The 19,795-nt window shown below is 37.4% G+C and overlaps 2 protein-coding genes across 6 annotated transcripts in view; one reads left to right on the top strand and one right to left on the bottom strand.

Moving 5' to 3' along the window:
• nckap1 (NCK-associated protein 1) overlaps positions 1-2,612 on the top strand; it is a 34,243-nt gene extending 31,631 nt beyond the window's left edge. For all 4 annotated transcript variants that reach the window (XM_074676242.1, XM_074676241.1, XM_074676240.1 and 1 more), the window contains one exon: positions 268-2,612. In XM_074676242.1, coding sequence (XP_074532343.1) covers positions 268-384 — 117 coding nt within the window. In that variant the 3' untranslated portion in view covers positions 385-2,612. The remainder of the gene's footprint in view (positions 1-267) is intronic.
• LOC141795395 (protein phosphatase 1 regulatory subunit 1C-like) lies at positions 1,639-17,805 on the bottom strand. Of its 2 annotated transcripts, XM_074676246.1 has the most exons (6): positions 17,680-17,805; positions 15,632-15,689; positions 12,124-12,161; positions 11,645-11,699; positions 9,056-9,259; positions 5,870-6,756 (listed from the first exon to the last, which is right to left on the bottom strand). In XM_074676246.1, the coding sequence occupies exons 1-6, from the start codon at positions 17,758-17,760 to the stop codon at positions 6,701-6,703; spliced, it is 492 nt and encodes a 163-aa protein (XP_074532347.1). In that variant the 5' UTR covers positions 17,761-17,805; the 3' UTR covers positions 5,870-6,700. The 2 variants fall into 2 exon arrangements, with proteins under 2 accessions (XP_074532348.1, XP_074532347.1); XM_074676247.1 differs by lacking the exons at positions 5,870-6,756; positions 9,056-9,259 and adding an exon at positions 1,639-5,296.
• Between the last annotated feature and the right edge of the window lie 1,990 nt (positions 17,806-19,795).

The raw sequence follows: 19,795 nt of genomic DNA, 5'->3' as shown, positions 1-19,795 counted from the left end.
ATAGGTGATCGCGGCGCCAGCGGACCGCAGCACGTGCTGCTGCTGATTTAGGGACAATTGTTGGGCCTTACTCACTCATCATGCTCCTACATTATATCCTGGTTTGCAATAATCTGTCTTGGGACTAATCCATGTAAAATTCAGGCTATGTAGAACCCTACACATTACATTATTTAGTTAAAAATATCTCAAAACCCTAGAAGAAAAACTCAGAATGAAAAAATCTTGACGTTATTATGACCGTCTGTTATGTGGTTTGTGTTGCAGATTGTGCAGGAGTCTCCCTTCCTGACCATGGACCTGCTGGAGTCCTGCTTCCCCTACGTCCTGCTGCGAAACGCCTACCATGCTGTCTACAAACAGAGCATCAGTGCTAACGCATAGATACACACCACACTACAAAGGTTCATCATACTGTTTACCATCAGAGCGTGTAGATGTGTACACTACAACAAACACAGACGAGTAACACATACTGACAACAAACCTAACACACTAAACTATGCCTAAAATGCCTCGACTTAACATTCTGATAAAAAAACAAACATCAGCGTGTGACATGTACATAAAATTGTTGACGCACAAAATGCGTGATATTTAAAGAGGATCACAACAGATACACTGAACACCAAAAGAAATACAGAACAACAATAATTCAGTGCACAAAAGTTGACAAAAATCAAACAACATAAACAAACAAAGCTGGAAGAAGTTGAGGGATCAGTGTCTTTATTTTAATCATTGTACTTTTTCATGATGTTGCAAGGGACCATAACCACTGCAACACATAATATACCATATGTTTGGTTGGTATAAAAGAACAAAAATATAAATATATAGTATATATATAGTTGACACTAAAATATTTTCTTTTTGTTCCATTTTTTCGATAAAGATTTGAGATTTTAGTGACCAGCTGACGACTTTTATGTGGTGATGGATTTGGATGCTTATTTTGGGAATGCAAATGATGTGATGTGGGTTATTATTATTATTATTATTATTATTTGTTTTGCTTTTATCCATGAGGGTGGGTGAGGATTCCTGGTGTTAACGAAAGACATGTTGCTTGTTAATGTAAGTTTACACTAAAATACACACTGACAGACATCCTGAGCAGAAATAAAACTACATTCACACACAAATCTTTCAACATTTATTACAAACACAAACATTTGTATAACATGGTGATATTTTCTTTCTTTTTTCCAAGCTAGTCGTAACATGAGATTTTTGTGGGTAAAGATATAAAATCTGTATTCTACTTTGATGTGAACTGAACTCGTCTGTTTTTAATGTTTATGTTTTGTTATTTTTATGATGACGACAATGATGATGACGATTTGCCAAATGTGTTGACACTAAAAAAAAATTGTGTATCAGGGCTTGAAAGTGGTGGAGTGTTTGGGTATTAATGGGTGAAATGCCATTTTAAGTGTTGAGTTTAACTATAGACAACAGAAACAATCTGACTGACTGCGGCAGCTCGCTTCAAATAAAAGGTTACACAATTTTTTCAGAGGGAACAAATAAACTTCAGTAACACTGCTAAAAACCTTCAGTACACCTGCAGATATTCTTTACAGCTGTTTTAGGTCAAACTCTCTGGATTTAAGATCAAGATCCAGCAAGTTCTGCTTTTCTTTTCCTCAGCGGTGAAAAAAAAAATATCCAGTGATAAATCTAATTTATATGATCATCCACAGAACCCTCTCTCTGCCTCTGTCCTCTGAGAAAAAAAGAGGATGTTTTGCTTCCTGTGTCTAATTTTACAAATACAGCCTTATATTGTGGGCAGGCAGCACATCCTAACGAAACAGCTAGAGTGATAGTGCCTTGCTCAAAGGTACCTCTTACAGCAGCTGTAGGGGTTTCACCACACTTTGTCCCAAACCTTCAATATGGACAAAGAGAAAGGTTTGGTGCACATATTTAAATAATTCCTCCTTGCATAAAGCTTAATCATTTAATTGATTTCAGACCTGTGAACAAAAACCTGGAGCTGCAATAACACTTAAAATAAATGTACATACACTCTGGGTGATGTTTTAACTGCATTTATAAAGTGTGGTTGATCTCACATCCTCCAGTGAACTTTGCATATGAGCAGTTAGATTTTTGCGATGGTCAGGGTTTTTGTCTTATTTCAAACATACGGATGAAAAACTTTTACAAAGTGCAGACTGATTTATTTTACTCTCTATCAAGGCATGGCAAAGGGCTACATATGGAGACAAACCATTCTCCCTGTATGCCAGCCCTCTGCTGATGCATTACTAACACCAAGGATCTGTCTGAGCGCCACTAGTGCATACTATTATTACTTAGATCTATCTAAAGTTTAACAGAAGCAGTTGGAAAGTGAAGTTAAATTAACATGATGTAGCAGGAAAACACAAAAAACTGGACTGCAGTGATTAGACATTCAACATGTATTATAAGTCGGTAGTATGCATTAAAAGCATGTGCAGACAAATCCATGGACTCATTCTGCCATTTGATGTAGGATGGTTGCTGTTTCTTTTTTCTAACCTCTTTTTTTGTGTCTCTGATTCCACCGTGTAACTTCAATGACATGAACAAAATAAACTTTAGGGCTGTGTCAGACCTGAGCTGTGAGTGTGTGGCACTTGGTTGTGCACATGGCCGGGGTGAGGTGAGGTGAGGTGAGGTGATGCATGGTGTGTGTGTGTGGGAACACTTTAGTTGTGCAGAACAGTTTGCATTATTAATGCCGTGAAGTGACTGCAGTCTTACCCTGATTACAGCGGAGATGACGCAGATCTTGACGACAAGCTGCTTTGAAGTGTCATGTATTGCCAATTAAAAGTCAAGTGAACCGATCCAAAGGAAATAAACTACACATGATAGGGCTAATTTGTCTAATAACAATCCATTAACACGAAGCTTATGAATGCCATAAACCCTACTAGTTACCCCCAAGTACTACCCAGATAACATTTTACAAAGCTAATGTTTCCATCATTTATATCTTTTTGTTTGCTGAGAAATTACAGACCATATTCAAAACAGAGGAAGGAGGTGGTTTGAAAATTAACTTTGAATTATTTATTTTATCCAAGGTCTGACACAAAGTGACTCTCTCTTATAAGAGCTGTGATACATTTGATAAATGGATAGCAAAAATGAAGTCTTTTAAAAAAAAAGATCTGGCCATTTCTGTCTGAGTAGTTTTGTAGTTACTTGCAGCAGCCACTAGGTGGCACCCCAATCAAAGTTATACCGTTGCATTAACGCGCATTAAAGGTTTTATATCACCTTGCTGTGTCATATATTGAATGTTGCTTTTAAATTTATTCTGACTCTTATTACTTTCATAAAAAGTCCCGTTTATACAAACTGTACATGGAGATAAACAGAAGAGCAAAAGTAGAAAAGTTAAATACACCTTTCACTTTATCCAGTTTATGTCAAGGAGTCAAACCCAGTGCTGGTTAATTGTAAACCGATATTTATTTTAGAAGAATCTTTCAGATTATCAAAACAAAGTGTGATAAAAATTCAAGCCGTTGTTTTGTCCTAAAGCATTACAAAAAAGTGAGGTGCATTCTGAGATCAAACAAGCACCTTTTTTAAAAGCAGACATTTTTACCTTTAGGTTAGTGAAAGCGAGATAACACCCATGCATATGATTACAGCTGTCAGTGTTAGTAGTAAATGCATTAGAGAATTTCCTGTTTTTTTTTTTCTTCATATGACATTACATTGCTTCTGAATTAGCTTTACATTTGTGTTAGGAAGTAAACAGTTTCATGAAAATTGCCACAGCCCTCTTGTTCAATTGCAGATGTACTTTGAGATGATAATTCAAAACAGAGAAAAAATCATCTTAGGTATACTTGCATAACTTCTAGGAAGGTAAATTATTTGATACTTGTCATGCTCTTGTGATTACATGATTTAACAATTGAATGGGACTGATTCTTTAACTGGTTAAAAATGGTAGAAATGGCAGGAAAAAAACATGAAACTCACAGTTATGTAAACCACACATTTCGACAAAAATCTTATGTCTTTTAACAAGTTTAAAGCAGTTTTCAAACCAACCCTTATTTGTCACTGCCATAGTAAAATCATGTAAAAAGTAAACCCAAACATTTTTTTTATGTTTAACTCACTATTGCATATCTGTGGAAGCCTATTTCTGCTAGTAAAAAAGAAAAAGTTTTAAAAACATGTTTAAGTCAGGGTTCTACCTCATTTTTATGACTAACCTTTTTTTCTTCAATTTTTTGTATTTTTCCTTTTTATTTCACTGCCAGAAATGGGCTTTCATACTTTACAGGATTACATGCGTAAACAGTAGAGACAGTTTTGTTGTAAACAGAAGTAATGGAAAAGGAACTGTTAAAAGTTTAAAAGATGTTTTTGAGTAATGAAATCAAGTTGCAGCTGGAGGACCAGTCGGGCAAGTCAACGGACAGGAAGCTAGCACCCCTCAGCTACATGGGTAAGTCAGATGGTTTAAGTTTTAGGCTGTAAATAATTTGTCTGTCGTTTCTTTGTATTTTTTCTTTCAATATATTGACATTAAACGCACTGTTTCAATAAAGAAATAGCTAACACTTTACATTTATTTATTAATTTAGGCAACTGAAATAGGTCCACTGTTGCTAACTAGCTAGCTAGCAGATAGCTAATAGCTTCAGAGGTATAGCTACCTATGCTACACCTCAGGAGCTAACAGAAAGTGGACCAGAATTAAAACTGAAATTTCCCAAATTTAACCATTAGGTGAGAAAATTTCGAGGAGAAAATAATTAAGATAGTGATAACTATGTTTGAGTAAAGTTTTCTCTAGGAGTCTGGCTGCAGGTGGTTAACTGTTTTAAAGAGGCAGAGATTGTTTTCAAGTTGCTTCTTGGCTAATGAGAATTTATCCCACTACTGTATTGAGCACCGCAACAGGAGAAATAACGGTCCACTTTCACTGTATTAACCTATAACTTTGAGTTTAGATATTAGTCTAGTCTGTTTTGCATAAGTCATATAAAATTAAACGTACCAAGTGAGGTCTGTCCGGTTTTTGGCGCCAGGCTATTTCAAAGTTAGTGAACTGCAGCTGTTAGTTTCTCAACCTATTTAACTAGGGGAAATCGGTCTCTTGATAAAAAACCCTTTCACTGAATGAATATAAATCTTTTCATAGAGGTGCTGTGCCTGAGATGAAGGCCAGAGTCTCTTGGTTTGTCCAGATGGCTGAGGTTTCTGTATCACCCGTCCTGAGTGCTGGTTTCCTCCTCGTCTTCTTCAGGTACAGAACTTTTCAGCTTTCCTAAAACAAAGACATGAACTTAAACTCTTTATCAGTTTGGTCTTTGAAGGTATAAATACACTGCATAGAACACATAACAGGACATTAATCAGTGTTTACAGTAAAATAACGCAAAAATACTTTACAAAATTCAAAACACTTCCATTTTTCAATAAATCATGTGGATCTGTTTGAGATGTAAGTTTTAATGCAGAGACATTAATTGACAAACTACTATCATCTGTTGAATCATGGTACCTCAGGCAGGGGATGATGTAAAGTAAGTGGGTGGATATGTACAGGATGAGAGGATTGTGCCCACATTTTTTATTCACTTTAAAGTCGTAAATAATGACAGTGACCGACTTTGCTGTAACTAATTCCACCAAATTTTTACATTTACTCTCGGTAAAGTCTAAACATTCACCCTTTTCCTGGTGATATGCACCGTAAAGATGCAGAAAACAACAGCAGCACTTGTCTGAGGTCCCCCGTGTCTTTAATGTTGACATTTTCTTTTCAACCAGCAAGTTTTGTGACACAGCAACTTCTTCAGGAAACACTTATATTGAAGACTTGGGAAACAATGACTCAGACTTTTTCATGTTAATTTGCAAGAAAAAGAGTCTCATTCAAATACAACACTTCACACTAGGAGTAAGAACAATACTTCAAAAGTCTGAAGATGAGCTACTTGCATCACAGTGGATCCTATCGGTTTCTTGACGTTTTCTTCATCCTGCAGCACATCTCTTGATATATATAGGTGCTAGAGGCCCATATGATAAAACTTGTGGATGCACACACTCATTCACAAACAGACCTTCTTGCTGTTTATGCAGCGACAAGGAATGCTGATCTCCAAACACAAGGGTCACACAGATGTATTGCACAGCTGGACATTCAGCGTATATTTTGCTAAAGTGATGGTGCACATAAACAAAACTTCATCTCTCAGTACTTCTACTTAACATCTAAACAATAATCTTGTTGCTCTCTGTAGTCTTTTTTTGTGTCACATCTTAGGATTCTTTGAAACAATGTGGAGGTTGCCATAAATTCAAAGCATCTTTGCTCTCTTTCAAAATGTTTTTAGTGAACTACAGACCAAGTACCAAGTGACTTTTACCAACAGATAAAAGCTCACACAACCACTAAATGTTGGAATATATTACATCTTTATTCACAAGCAGAACCTCAGCAACATGACCAACAGTATTTTAAATGTAACATATTAAGCACATTTAACTTAAATCTCCAGGAACATGTGTTTGTATGAGCACATGAATGTGAGGAAGGGATAAATCAAAGCGTACAGTGTTAATGTGGAGCACAGCAGTAAAGCATTAATGAAGACTGAACTATGTTGACTCAGAGAGGAGGCTAGTTACTGGGAGACAAAGAGATGACAGTGAGGGAGAGTGGCTATCGAGAGACGGAGTCTGGACTGGTTGCTTCCTTGCTGTTGTCACATGAAAAATCTGAGAAGAAGGTAGAAAGATGGGAGGAGAGGTAAAAAGATTCATGAAAAGACAGAGGGGGAGAGACGGAGCTGTTAGTGCTGTTAGTGTTTGTTATGGAAATGTAAACAGAATGAGTAAGTCATAGACCGTGTGAACAATTTGTGTAAGGCAGTGTTAAATAAAAAGTGTGAGTTATTAATCTTCCTATTATCTGTGATCTAAAACCAGTGAAAGTGTGCAGAAATGTTACAAGCAGTGGACACTCTGCTGCCATAACTATCTCATAATAAAAAATAGGACGGGCAACGAATCAGTAATTTGCAGCTGTCATCTGACTGCTCTCTATATCTGCAGCAACAAGTCTTTGTACCTACGTGTCCAGCATTTGTGACTTTACTGGTTTTAGTTGGTTTTAACCAAAGCTATGCTGGAAGTTTTAACGTAAGACTAAGATTGTTTTTAGGGTATAAATAATTACAAGCCTGACAAATGTCATGTCACAAGTGTTTTCAATGAACTGACGCATGATTCTTCAAAGAAGTTATCACTGACTCTGTCAGGGATGCACTGATCTGATCCTGGTACTGGGTATCGATCGGAATCTAAAACTTCGATTCACTATCTCTGACGAAGAGCCAGTCCATAGAACAGATCTATTCTTCTGTGTTTAAGACAACCATGTGCATATACTACATTATCAACATGTAGTTCATGATGTAGATTTTTAAATTGATACAAGTAATTCATACCTCATTTTTGTCTTTGAATAACCTGAGAAAAGACATTTTTCTGGACTGGTCAGGTGAACAAGGCTCACATCAAGTAAAATAAGACATGTTTTACTTAGAATAAGACATAAACACTTCAGGTTTCAGTTTTTGCAGTGCAAGTTTAATTCCTCACTTAACCAATGAGGTTTAAAGTAAAAATGTAATTCCTGTTTGTGTTGCAGACCTACTCACCACATATACACATTTGCCATCCAGATAATAATAATAATAATAATAATAATAATAATAATAATAATAATAATAATAATAATAATTTTAATACAGTCAGGTCAAATTTATTCAGAGCTGAAACGATTCCTCAAATGATTTGAGGTACTCGATTACAAAAAAATACTCAAGTAATTTTCTCCGCCTCGTTTAATTTTAAAAAAGATCAAAGTGGTATTTCAAATAGAGCTGAGGCCATATTAAGAGAGATTTCAGACCCCTCAAGCTACCTCTTATACAAAATAGCAACTAGCAACAAATCTAGCTTCTTTTCTGGAGTTTGGAGACTAATGGGTCATTCTACGAAACGGGTGCCATTTGGGTCCGCAACATTTGATGAGATGTACAAGGCACAAAAAATGTGTCAAAGTATGTTTACAAATTTTGGAGCTACCAAAGCAAGTGCTCTTATTGACATGCTGTATCAGAAAATTCTTTATCTTAAAGAGAAAAATTTTCATTTGAAAAATAACTGCTCTTTAACTAAACAAAAATGTATTTTATCCGATTCCTCGATTAGTCCATGGGATTTTCAGTAGAAAACTCGAATACTAAAATATTAGATAGCTGCAGCCCTAAATTTATTTTTATTTTATTTTGATTTAAGGAATTATGATTTAAACTAAGGCATAGAGAATGTTAAATCAGGACTTGTATTGGAGCAGATCAGTATCAGTATTGGCATACAAAGCCCAGGTTTTATAAAGTTGAATTGGTGCATCCCTTTTTTTTTTTTTTTTACAGCTGGCCTCCTGGGTGAAACATTGTTTGTTGGCACCATTCCAAACAGAAACGTCTGCGTGCTCACGCAACATTTAGTGCTTTAACTGTACTATAGCTTTTTGAGCTTTTAGCCTTACATGTAACATTAAGTGGGTTGTAGTAAGCATAGTCATCCATCATCTTTATATAAATCTGAATTGTGTTCCCAGGAAATTTTCAGAAATTAATTCGGGCAGGTCTAGCATTAAGTCCAGTCAGCGGACAGTAGAAATTGAATTTGAGAACTTTATTAGATATGAAAAACCTTCCAGAAGCTCTGAACCCAATTATTCAATAATGTACAACAATGGCCTGATCATATCTGATGATCTGATATTCTGCTTTTTAAAGATTTAGAAGTTATGTTGTCGTCCTTAAAGTTATCCTTACGTTGTGCTTTAAGGTGTTTTTTTGAGCACATGACATGAACAGTTGATGGTGGTTGTTGTCGCACATGTGTGTGTGTAACTGGCATATGTGAAGCCACGACACAATGGTATTTAATTTGAAATGTACTGCTGGAAAAGTGTTAAGTTATTTCTCTCAAAGCAGTTTACCCCCTGCACTGTTGCTCTCTGCCATCCCCCTCTCCTGATTGGCTAAAAGCAGACCCGCCTCATTCCCGTTGGCCTCTTCTTGCCCATTGTGGTTGGCCCACAGAGAAACACTTGCATAAAGCTGTGCTGTGATTGGGCTCAGCTGGCCATCTGCCTCACAGAGCCCCGCCCCAAGAAGGTCCTGATCCGAACCCAGCTGAAGCTCTGGGAAGACAAGAGCACCTCTAGTGGACAGATGCTAAACTTCAGACAAGTTGAAGTAGCACAGGATAAATTACAAAAAAAGAAATAATAATTTAGGAAAACTGAAACTTACATTTAAAAAAAGGGAATAAAACAAAAACAGCAAAAAGCCTGAGATGAGGTTTGAGGTTGATTTTCTTTTCATATCTTTTATAATTATGTAAAACATTTTATGACGTCTGGTCATTAATTTAATTTGAAATCTCATTGGATAATTGAATTAAATTCTGTTCCTGCTTCTGCTGTCGTTTGATGAAGAGGCAGTAATTCATGAAGCTGTTAGCTAACAGGCCCACAAGTCACAACACCCCCCCCCCCCCATACTCTCACTGTCTCTCTCAGACTGGATCAATAAAAGAAAAGCTTTTACCGTCTCCGCTTCTCGGAACCAGCTCAGTACATCAGCTCTGAACTCACACTTGTATTGTTTATGTTTATTAAAATTACTTCCTTCTCCGTGAAACATGTAAGATTTCCTCTTTTTTTCCTGCAGAGTCCTTATAGAAGATCTGTGTTTTTAAACTGTATTTAATGAGGGATTGAGATAAAAAAAATGTGCTGCTAGGTCAGTCTCTGTAAACTGTGGAGCTCAACAGAAAGGCTGCAGCAGCAGCTTCCTCTGGCTCTGGAGCAGTTTTTATGAATTATTCAGCGCACATGATGATTATGAAATAATAACAACTCCTTTAAAGATAAAAGCAGCTATTAGGTAGAGAAAGCATTTCTACCCTCCAGTATCTGTGCAGTATTTACTATTTCAGAGACACTACAGTAAACCTCATGTAAACATGTTGCCTTACGGTAAACAACATCCCTAGTCTTCCAGTATAATAATATTGATTAGCCATACTTGAAATTAGGTTTCATTCGTTAAAATGATTAACTCTGAGCATTATATCAGAGAAAATGTTCATTGTTTTGTTTCTTTAGATCAGCTTTCTTTGTAACCACAAATTAGCATGAGGGCTACAACGTCAAGAATGGATTTAAGTTTAAGCTTGAGACTTTCAGTGGTGATAAAAACTCATTGTATTTGTGCTTGCGCATACACTCACATCTTGTCTTTTCACTGTATAAATTGTAAATCAAAAAAACCCTAGTATTGATCAAACATGCCACAAAACCCTTTAACTGTGTGGTCAGTTTTGTTGGTCAGTATGGTCATATGAGAGAAAGTCAGAAAGTCGAGGTTACGACACTTAACACAGCGTGCTTGTGGTAACTTTCAGTCTCTCTGCAACGTAAACACGTCTAAATTTTATTGTGCTCCTTTTTTTTTTTTTCAAATCCTGGATACAAAGTGAAAAAGTGCTGAATGGCAATAGAAAAAAAACAACAGATAATAATAGCTAAAAAGATAACCCATATGTTTTATTAGGTGTTCTATAGTTAGGAGAAACCTAAGTCCTTAATACTTTGTTATAAATGTAAAATAAAAAATCTGCAAAATGTTAACTCTCATAAATAGGAAGCCAGTAATCTAACTGGAGACCTAACCTCAACTGGCTTTCCCAATCACAAGCACCCCCCATGACCCTCCCAGCTAAACCTACTGACCCACGCTGAACAAATATAGGAAAAACACAAAGTGGGAGTAAAACCAGAAATATCCACAGATAACAGAGAGAAAGACAAACATTGTGAAATAAACCAAAACAAGCACAGCGCCTTTGAAGAAACAAACATATAGACATATAGACAGAAGAACTAAAGACAAGAAGACAGAGCCAGGTGTGTATCCAGCTGCAACAATCACATAATCACATTACATCACAAACTTCAGGAAGAGGCTCAGAAACAAGTCACATGTTCACTTATAAATAATCTGAATGTCTGTACTGATGTTTCTTAAACTCAAAAAGCTTCTTGGACTGGTCACACCTGCGACAGACTGTATTATCAGATAATCTCTGAAGCAGACAGAAGCCAGACTTGTTGCTAATAATCAGAAATTAAGAGGTCTTTTCCACACAGGATATGCAGTGTGTTTGAAATGATGTGTACAGTGGACAGCCTCTTTTCTGAAGCTGTTACCTCTGGGACCTTTTCCCAGATGTTAATAGGCACTTATACAACTGATATGTTTACTGCCTTATGTTTTAGTTTGCACTTTAATATGCTTTCAGTAGCATATTTTTTATAATTGGCATTACTTCCTGCACACATCTCTGCTCTACCATTAAAGGGTGACATTTTAATGAGAATTGACTGCAGAGAGATGCACCAAATAAATCCTCCCCATAATCCTCTCCTCTAGGGGGGAATCGATTTTGCTGCTTTGCTATTGCAAAACAGTTTTCATGTATTTTAGCTGTACATTGTGCTCATTTTGAGGCTTTTGTTTACCTTTCATGGAGGGTGGGGCGTAGGTGCTCTGCTTCCTCTGAGACGCTTCTGAGGCCTGACAAGGAAAAACACGAAACCTGACTTTAAACAGTCACAAAGTAAGAGAAAGATACATGATTTGAGACATTCAAAATAAGTCAGAATGTTGGCTGAAAGTCTAATGTTCAATAGAAATATATAGTAATATATATCTTTCAATCCTTTTACATATTGAAAAGTGTAAATAACTAAATTTTTCAACCAATCAGTTACAAGAATTTATCTGTCATTATACAAACCAATAAACTTGCAGGAGGGTAAAATATTCACAGTTTTTAAAGAAATGTGTCTTAATTTAATATTTTGTTGATTCTCAAAAGACTTCATTGCTAAACATATTAGGCTTTGAGGTCCTGTGTGGCTGTGGTCCTGAAACTGGGAGCTCATGCCCTGAGACTCCCTGTGTGTGCTTGAGCAATGAGAAAAACATATAAACAAACCTGCAACTCCCCACTAGCGTTGTGTTGATCTGCGACATCTACAGGAGAAAAGAAACAGCAGTATTTAGATCTACCCTTTGAAAGATTTCTTGTATTTTATCTGATCAGTTTCCTCACTTTGTTCTATATCTATCAGCATTTCTTTTTAATCTGCACAAGAAACCTGTCTCCTAAAATTCACATCTTCAAGCTCAACACAACATACTGTGGTGACAATTCACTCGATGCTTGATCAATTTCACAAATGGACTCTCTGTTAAAAGAAGACTTTATTTGTGTTTGACCGTGGTTTGGCGGAGATGGTGGTTTGAGTAAAAAGCTGGTGTACAAAGTGCTGGGTTGTCTTTCCACAGCGTCACAACGTTGACTGTTTTCTTTCAACATCCTAGTTATGTTCATTGAAACTAACGCGTTGTGATATATTTCTGATATCAGCCAGCCAGTACAAAAAGAACTGCACATACAATCTGTATGCTTAGTTGTGACAATACACCTTGGTAACAATGCAGAAATTAACCTTAAGCTCACTGCCCCATACCCACAATTCAATGTCCTAGCACGTCTAGTCGCCCACTTGCCATGACCATAACTGTGTAAAACATGGACGTAATCTCCCTGACGTCACCCGTCTGTTCCTGGAACGAAAAATGAAGCTAATCGAGAATCATGGCCATATTGGTAGTGGAAAGGGCTTTGCGTACAGCTATAGGGTGCCTGCCAGTCACGTGACCTGAGCTGTGCCTTTGATTGCGTGCGAGCTTGTGATCTTAATAACCTCTAAACAGTGTGTGCTGATAGTAAACCCAGCAATTCAGACAGGAGACATTTTTGTGAACTAGGCTGTAAATAGGTTAATTCCTGCTTTGAAAACAGTTTTTTTTTGGCTTGGTGTGTATGTGACTTCTGGTACTTCCAGAGCCAGCCTCAAGCTAACACTCAAAAACACTAGATTTTAGCACCTCCATATTGTCTCATATTCTTAGACCCGAGGTTGCCGCTTGGCTGTGACCCTACAATTTTTGCTCTAAAATTGAAAAAGTAATTTGATCTCAGGTATATTTCTCTCAAAATGTATTCAATGCTGCAAATTAATTGGAAACAGGGATGTTCCAGGATCTATCTCTGCCCCTCAGTTAGTCTGCTGTTAATGACTAATGTAGCACGTTTGGGTTTTAGGTTTTGTTGAAGTTAATAAAGTATAGATAAAGTGAGCCAGTACCCAGTGCAGAAATTTTGACAAAGAGGAAAACCTACAATAACAACTTCCACAGCGCCTTTGTGGCTCTCGGCCCCATTCCACTGAAGATGTCTATCACTCCCAAAAAGCTCACAAATAAATCATGAAAGGAAAAAAGAGAACGTTTTCGGAGGTTTTCTTTTTTTTTTTAGTTTTTTTTCTGTATCAAAAACCGTGTCACTCTGCAGGATGACTTGTATTTGTTTCAGAGGAAGTGGTTCTGCTCCTCATCAGACAGTGTCTCGTGCTACTTAATAGATTATTGTTGGACAGGGTCACATATAGATTTTGAATCCATAGGTCAGTGATGTGATTAATCTTATTAAGTGTTCTGATTTGTAGCCTGAGGAACTTGCTTTATGTGGGGAAACAGTCCAAGCAGTCAAACACAAAACCTCTGTAGAGCAGTATAACAGCAGTAACATGAAACTAAATGGTCAAGTCTGTTCACAGTCTTTGATTATCACCTTTTTCTATCATGTTGGTGTAAAAGAACTGACGGCGGGTCAAACTACATGTATGGTGAGATAACTTTGTGGATAGTATGTAATGGTATGAAGGTGCATGGGGCCAATGTTTCTTGCTTCACTACTATGTATTTAACCCTGAATGAAAGTAGATAGCCAGTGCAGCAGCATGAATTGTGAAATGCCCAGTGACTCATCCGGTTAAGTTTGTAGTAGGTATTAAAGTTATGATGTTTCTTTTAGTGAAATGTGGAGCTGGCTTTCTGCTTGGCTTCTGAACATCTAAACTTAGCACAAAAGTTAATGTTTTTGGGAGAGTTTGTCTGTGGATATCATAACTCAAAATCCAACAAACAAAGCTTGATGACATTTTCAGGAAATGTTCAAAATGGGATAAGGGGGAAGTGATTAAATTTTGGAGGTGATCCAGATCAACGTCTCAATCCAGGATTTTTTATAAAGGATTCTTTATCATTGTGAGATAGGGCTGTTTTCACCATATGTGTATATAACTACGATAAATGGTCGAAATTGCTTTGCAAAACAATAGAAGACAAGGTCACCATAATATTTGACAGATGTCAGAGATCTTGATACTAAGATCCTGAATATGAAATATGCACTGGGTCATCTTATTTATCAACATTGTCAGGTAACAAATTATCCTGCAACTAACACCAAATTGTAGCAGACAGTCTGCTGAAAGGCAGTATAACATTAAAGTCGCACTTAAGTGTTGCATGACAATCACAATATGTTGGGCGGAGGTCTGCGCTTTTCTAGTTAGTGTTTTATTTGTGAGGATCTGATATACACAGAGAAAAACTGAGAACAGCCAAGCATCATAGTGTCATCTGTCTCTAGAAGGGCATCAAACAGCACTAGCCCGTAGGAGGATTAAACTCTAAGACTGATCTTAAAACCAAAATGGTCTGAGTCAGCCATTACCTCATACTTTGCTCAATATCTTTTGAAGCAGGGAGCGTAAACAAATTATAAAACGTTTATCAAAGTACAGATAATAACCAAAGTACCTGTAATTCACTGAAAACAACCTCAGACATAAGATTGGCTCTATTAATACATTTGTTCCAGGTAAGAAGAGCACACTTAGTTCTTGTTTTCACAGCTGCCAGCTGTTTCCACTATAGCGAGGGACTGTCCAAAATTAAGAGTGAAAACTAACACTTTGAGTTCATTCTAAATATTGATGATGTCAGACTTGTGTCTTGGTCTGTGCTGTTTGTGTTTCCAGTTCTCCTGCTGCTTTCGAAAACCAACAATCTCATCCTCTGATTTCCTTTAGGAAGAAGAAAAAATAGTCAGCTAGAAAACGCTTCAGGCGCCTGCAGAGCTTTGTACAACTGCACCGTGAAAAAAGTGGAATCAGGCCGATTATTCAATCAGTAAGTTCCTGTGTACAGGGATTTATAAGAGCTTGGAGCACTCACACACACACACACACACACACGCACACATGCACACACACACACACACACACACACACACACACACACACACACACACACACACACACACACACACACACACACACACACACACACACACACACACTTCAGGCATCCATCAGTGCAGCCGGCACAGTGAGATCACTTACCAAAAGCTGCAGCACAAATCTAATAAAGGTTCCATTATAGCTGCTGCTTTTCAGCTCTCTCAACATCCCCCTGCTCCCTCTTTTACCCCCCCCCTTCTTTTCTCTCATTCTTTCACTCTCTCTTCTTTCCTTCTCTTCTTTCCTTCTCTCCTTCTCTCCTTCTACTTCCTTCTTTCTCCCTCTCACCTGTGCCAGGTTGTCTGTAGATCTGCAGGGTGGCAGGAGTTGGTCTTCTGCGACGGATCTGTGGTAAAGAAACAAACACAAAAGCGTGATGTTTTGATATTCAGCCCTTAGAAACCCAAACGTTTTTTTTACTATCCCCCTCCAGCTCTCTAATGTGAAAATGTTGGCGTTTATTAACTTTTTCCTCTGTGATAGAAATTACCCTTTGCCTCAACATCATGCCTGCTGTTTTTTTTCCACTATATCTTTAAATTTAACCCCTTAATGCCTGTTGTCTTGATGCAGCTGAAACGACCTTTGTATCTCATTATTACCTATTGATTCATATTTTAGACATACCAGAGATCATATCAGATCCACTTTGTCACAATATATTGGTAAGAGGATTAACTTCCCATGTCTATATATATAATATAAATTAGTTATAACTATTTGGTATACAAAACTTAAATTTACAATCTTCACTCAATTTAACAGCTGTAAGAATGCAAAAACACATAAAAACAATCTATTTTTATAATTGTTAATTAATTCAGGCAGTAAGGGGTTCAATATTTAAACAGTTCCCCCCGACAACAAGGCTCTTAAAACACAGCAAACTGTAAGTTGTGATTTTATCGAAACAAAAATGAAGAGCTATATTTTTGTAATAATCCAAAAACTTTTGTTAATGAAAATAATCCCCTACAGTTGTATTTCCTAAAAAAAAGCTCCCAAACTGAGCACAATCTGCAAGAAAAGCACAGTAAACTTTGTTTTACTGACTGCTGTTCAATGGTTTCCTCCTCCTTATTTTTGTGAAATGCAGCTTGTGAAGGGATATTCTGAATATCTTCTTTTTAGGATATCGTAGTGAACCTGCAAACACCCTTGGATCCCTGTTCCCTAAACTCATTCCAAGATCACGTGTTTGATTCATCATAACATCTCTGACAACTACAGGAAAACTGTTTACTCTGCACGGCTCGGTTCTCACACAGTGGGAATGTAAATGTTGGACGTCATTTTAAGGAGGGGGGGTTAGTTTGAAAGATTGTATCTTGTAAAACTGCTGAATTTATCTCTGACTTCTGTAAATGCTGACGGTTGTCAGCACGGGGGCTCCCCAAACAGGCACAGAGGGGCCCTCATCTATCACTGTTGATTACCAGCTTCCCTAGAAACAAACAACATCCGCTTTGCATTGACTAAACACCTCATAAAGACGTCAGCAATGCAATGAGCAGCCAACCTTACATAGAGGGGACTGTTTTCACTCCCTGGAGCGGTGTTTAAGCTCCTGTTTTTTATAACTGTAGGAGCCAGTCAAAGGAAAATTGCACTGCTTATATCTGTGGTTAACTGAACTTTCTTATTTTGTTGTAAGAAAGATCAGCCTGTTAGTTATATTCAATGTTTTCCATTATGCCTTTTTTAGTCCCCCAGAGATTGGGCGTAACTTGCAATCAGCTACAGATTGTCTGTGACTGGAGGGCACTGAGCTCAAATTATGTCCCTTGACCTTGCTGGGTAATTACGTCTCTAACACTTTGTACTTGTAAAGCAAACAAGAACAAGCTAAAAATTAAATTTCTATAACAATATGAGTTTCTAAAACATTCAAATTAATGGTAACTCAAAAAAGAAGCCTCAGAAATACAGACTGAACCATCGCTCCATGTTTTCATTGTTGTGTATTTTCCAGGGTTTTCCCTCAGCACTACCCTCTTACAAACACATAAAATAACCATTAAAACTTTATACAAATAGACATGAACACATACCAGCTTACAAAACACGCAAACATGTCACATGCCCGGCCGCTCAAACATGACAGACCCATTAAATACACATGCTGTCACACAGTGACACACACAGCAGTTTTCATAGCACAGACTTATGCACACATGCTGGTCTGCACCCACACACAGAAAATTCCTGACAAGACTCACAAGATCACAGATAGAAGCCCCATTCAGCCCCCTTAAGCTTGAACCCACAACATCCACCCCAACTCAGTGACACACACATACACATGCTCAGATACTGGGACACACACACACACTTACATGCTCGGCAGCCTGTGGGTCCAACTGTCCCTGCAGCGGAGGCACATCAAACTGGATCTTCTTCGGACTGCTAGGCTCCATTATTACTGACTGAGAGATAGAAAGAAAGACAGACAGAAAGAGAGAGAGAGCGCATGGAGGGAGGGCGTAGTGAGGGAGGGAGTGGTCTCCCCTCGGCCGATGGAATCCATTATCACTAATTGACAGACCTGCTCTGAGAGAAAGGAAGAATAGTGGCCTAGTCACTCAGCACTTTCCTAAACGCATGCTCTTACGCAGGGTAAGGTAATGAAAATGTAAAAACAAGTTATTCCTCTGTGGCTTTAGATTTCACTTCACACCGCAGTAATCACAGAAAGTGTAAACACCTTCTCTTTTTGATTCCATTTACATCTTTGACTGCATTACTAGCAGCACTGTTTAGTTTGAAGAGTATGAAGACCTGTGGAGCTATTCAGGACTAACTAATGCTCTATACTACAAATTATTTCATACACAATCTTTAGCTAAGTTGACTTATTAATCAGAGGCAACCAAAAACATTTGCTGAAACACATTTATCTATAAATATAGAATCATTAAGGATAGATGTAACACTTTATATTAGGGAACACATATTGACTATTAATAAGATACTTACTAATATGCATATAAGAAGCATACTAGCCTTTCATTAGTATTTATTAAACAACTTAATGACTGTTAATATTTTTTTGTGAATTTCAGGGTTCACATATTTTAAGATTTCAGAGTGTTAAAGGAAGAATTACCATTCTTGTGGAACTAGCCCTTTACAAAGCTCTAATAACCCACACTATTATTATTTACATCATTATTCAGAAACAACAATGCTTGTATTCTCAGCCAATAAGTGACATGGAACAAGGAGTTAGAGAGCTCTCTGTAAGCTTCACAAAAAAAGGAAAGTTTAAAGCCTTCTCTTTAAAGTATAGAGGGTCTCTGCGTCATGGACCATGACTGGTAAATAAAAAGCACATTGAGCAAAGGTGTTAGACAACATTTGACATTTACAGTGGGGAAAATAAGTATTGAACATGTCAACTTTTTTGTCATTACATTAATTTCCAAACCTGCAGTTCAAACAAAAATTTCTATCAAACATTGGTATTAACTCAAATAATCCACACAAGAAAAAAAATCATGACATTCAGGTCCACAGATACTGATTATGTGAAATTAAGTAAAATAACACAGGAAAAAAGTATTGAACACACCATGGAAAGGCTGTATACTTTGGCAAGGAAATGCACTATACCACCTGAAATCTGTCAGTTAATATTACTTAAACTTCTAATTAGTGCAAACCAACATCAGCTGATTGATGGTCCTATAAAAAAGGTCTTTTTTCACCAAGCAGTTAAATACGAAACATCTTATGATGGGTCAAGGCAAAGAGCGCTCTGAAGACATTTGCAACCCGATTGTTGCTCAGCATCAGAATAAAACTGGTTACAGACTTAAATCAAAGCACCTGAATATTCCAGTCAGCACCATTTGAGCCATTATTCACAAGTGGAAGAAGCACCACCTTACCATCAACAGACCACACACAGGAGCTCCTTGCAAGTGCTCCAGAAAGACTTGGAGGCAGCAGGTACAATCGTTACAGAGAAAACAATAGAATATGCACTCCACTGCCATGGCCTCTATGGACGCTCAGCCCACAAGACTCCATTCCTCAAGAAAAAGCATGTTGAAGCTTGTTTAAAGTTTGCTAAACAGCATCTTGACAAGCCTGTAGAGTACTGGGAGAATGTTGTTCAGATGAGACCAAAGATGAACTTTGGATGATGACAGACTACGGTAACATCTGCTACAAATAAAAGTAGGGCTCAAACTCTGCTGCTTTATCTGGATACATAGGCATACGTCCAGGAACAACATGGTTAATGTGCTGTATATGTAGAAACAGGTGAGGTTTGGGATTAGGACAACTTTGATTTTTTGTTTTGTTTTGTTTTGTTTTATATTAAATATCATTTGGTGACTATTCAATTTCCTCCTAATTTTACCTCCCAACATGTCATTTTAAAGTCCCGTCCACACTGCCAGCATTGAGGCTCTTAAAGCCTTTACAGCCCATGAAGCCTACACT

Source organism: Halichoeres trimaculatus, unplaced genomic scaffold, assembly GCF_033239565.1.
Source record: "Halichoeres trimaculatus isolate MK-OKI-2021-1 unplaced genomic scaffold, fHalTri1.1 fHalTri1_scaffold_8, whole genome shotgun sequence".
NCBI lineage: Eukaryota > Metazoa > Chordata > Actinopteri > Labriformes > Labridae > Halichoeres > Halichoeres trimaculatus.
The sequence above is the reverse complement of the archived record's forward strand: the minus strand, read 5'-3'. Positions and strand labels throughout refer to the sequence as shown.

Bases quoted from the DNA above. Each gene is read 5' to 3' on its own strand.
- LOC141795395 (XM_074676246.1), bottom strand. From the start codon at position 17,760: ATGGAGCCTAGCAGTCCGAAGAAGATCCAGTTTGATGTGCCTCCGCTG. The intron at 12,162-15,631 runs GTGAGAGGGAGA...TTTCTCCTGTAG, and splicing joins CTACAGACAACCTGGCACAG to ATGTCGCAGATCAACACAAC. The intron at 11,700-12,123 runs GTTTGTTTATAT...TTTCCTTGTCAG, and splicing joins ACGCTAGTGGGGAGTTGCAG to GCCTCAGAAGCGTCTCAGAG.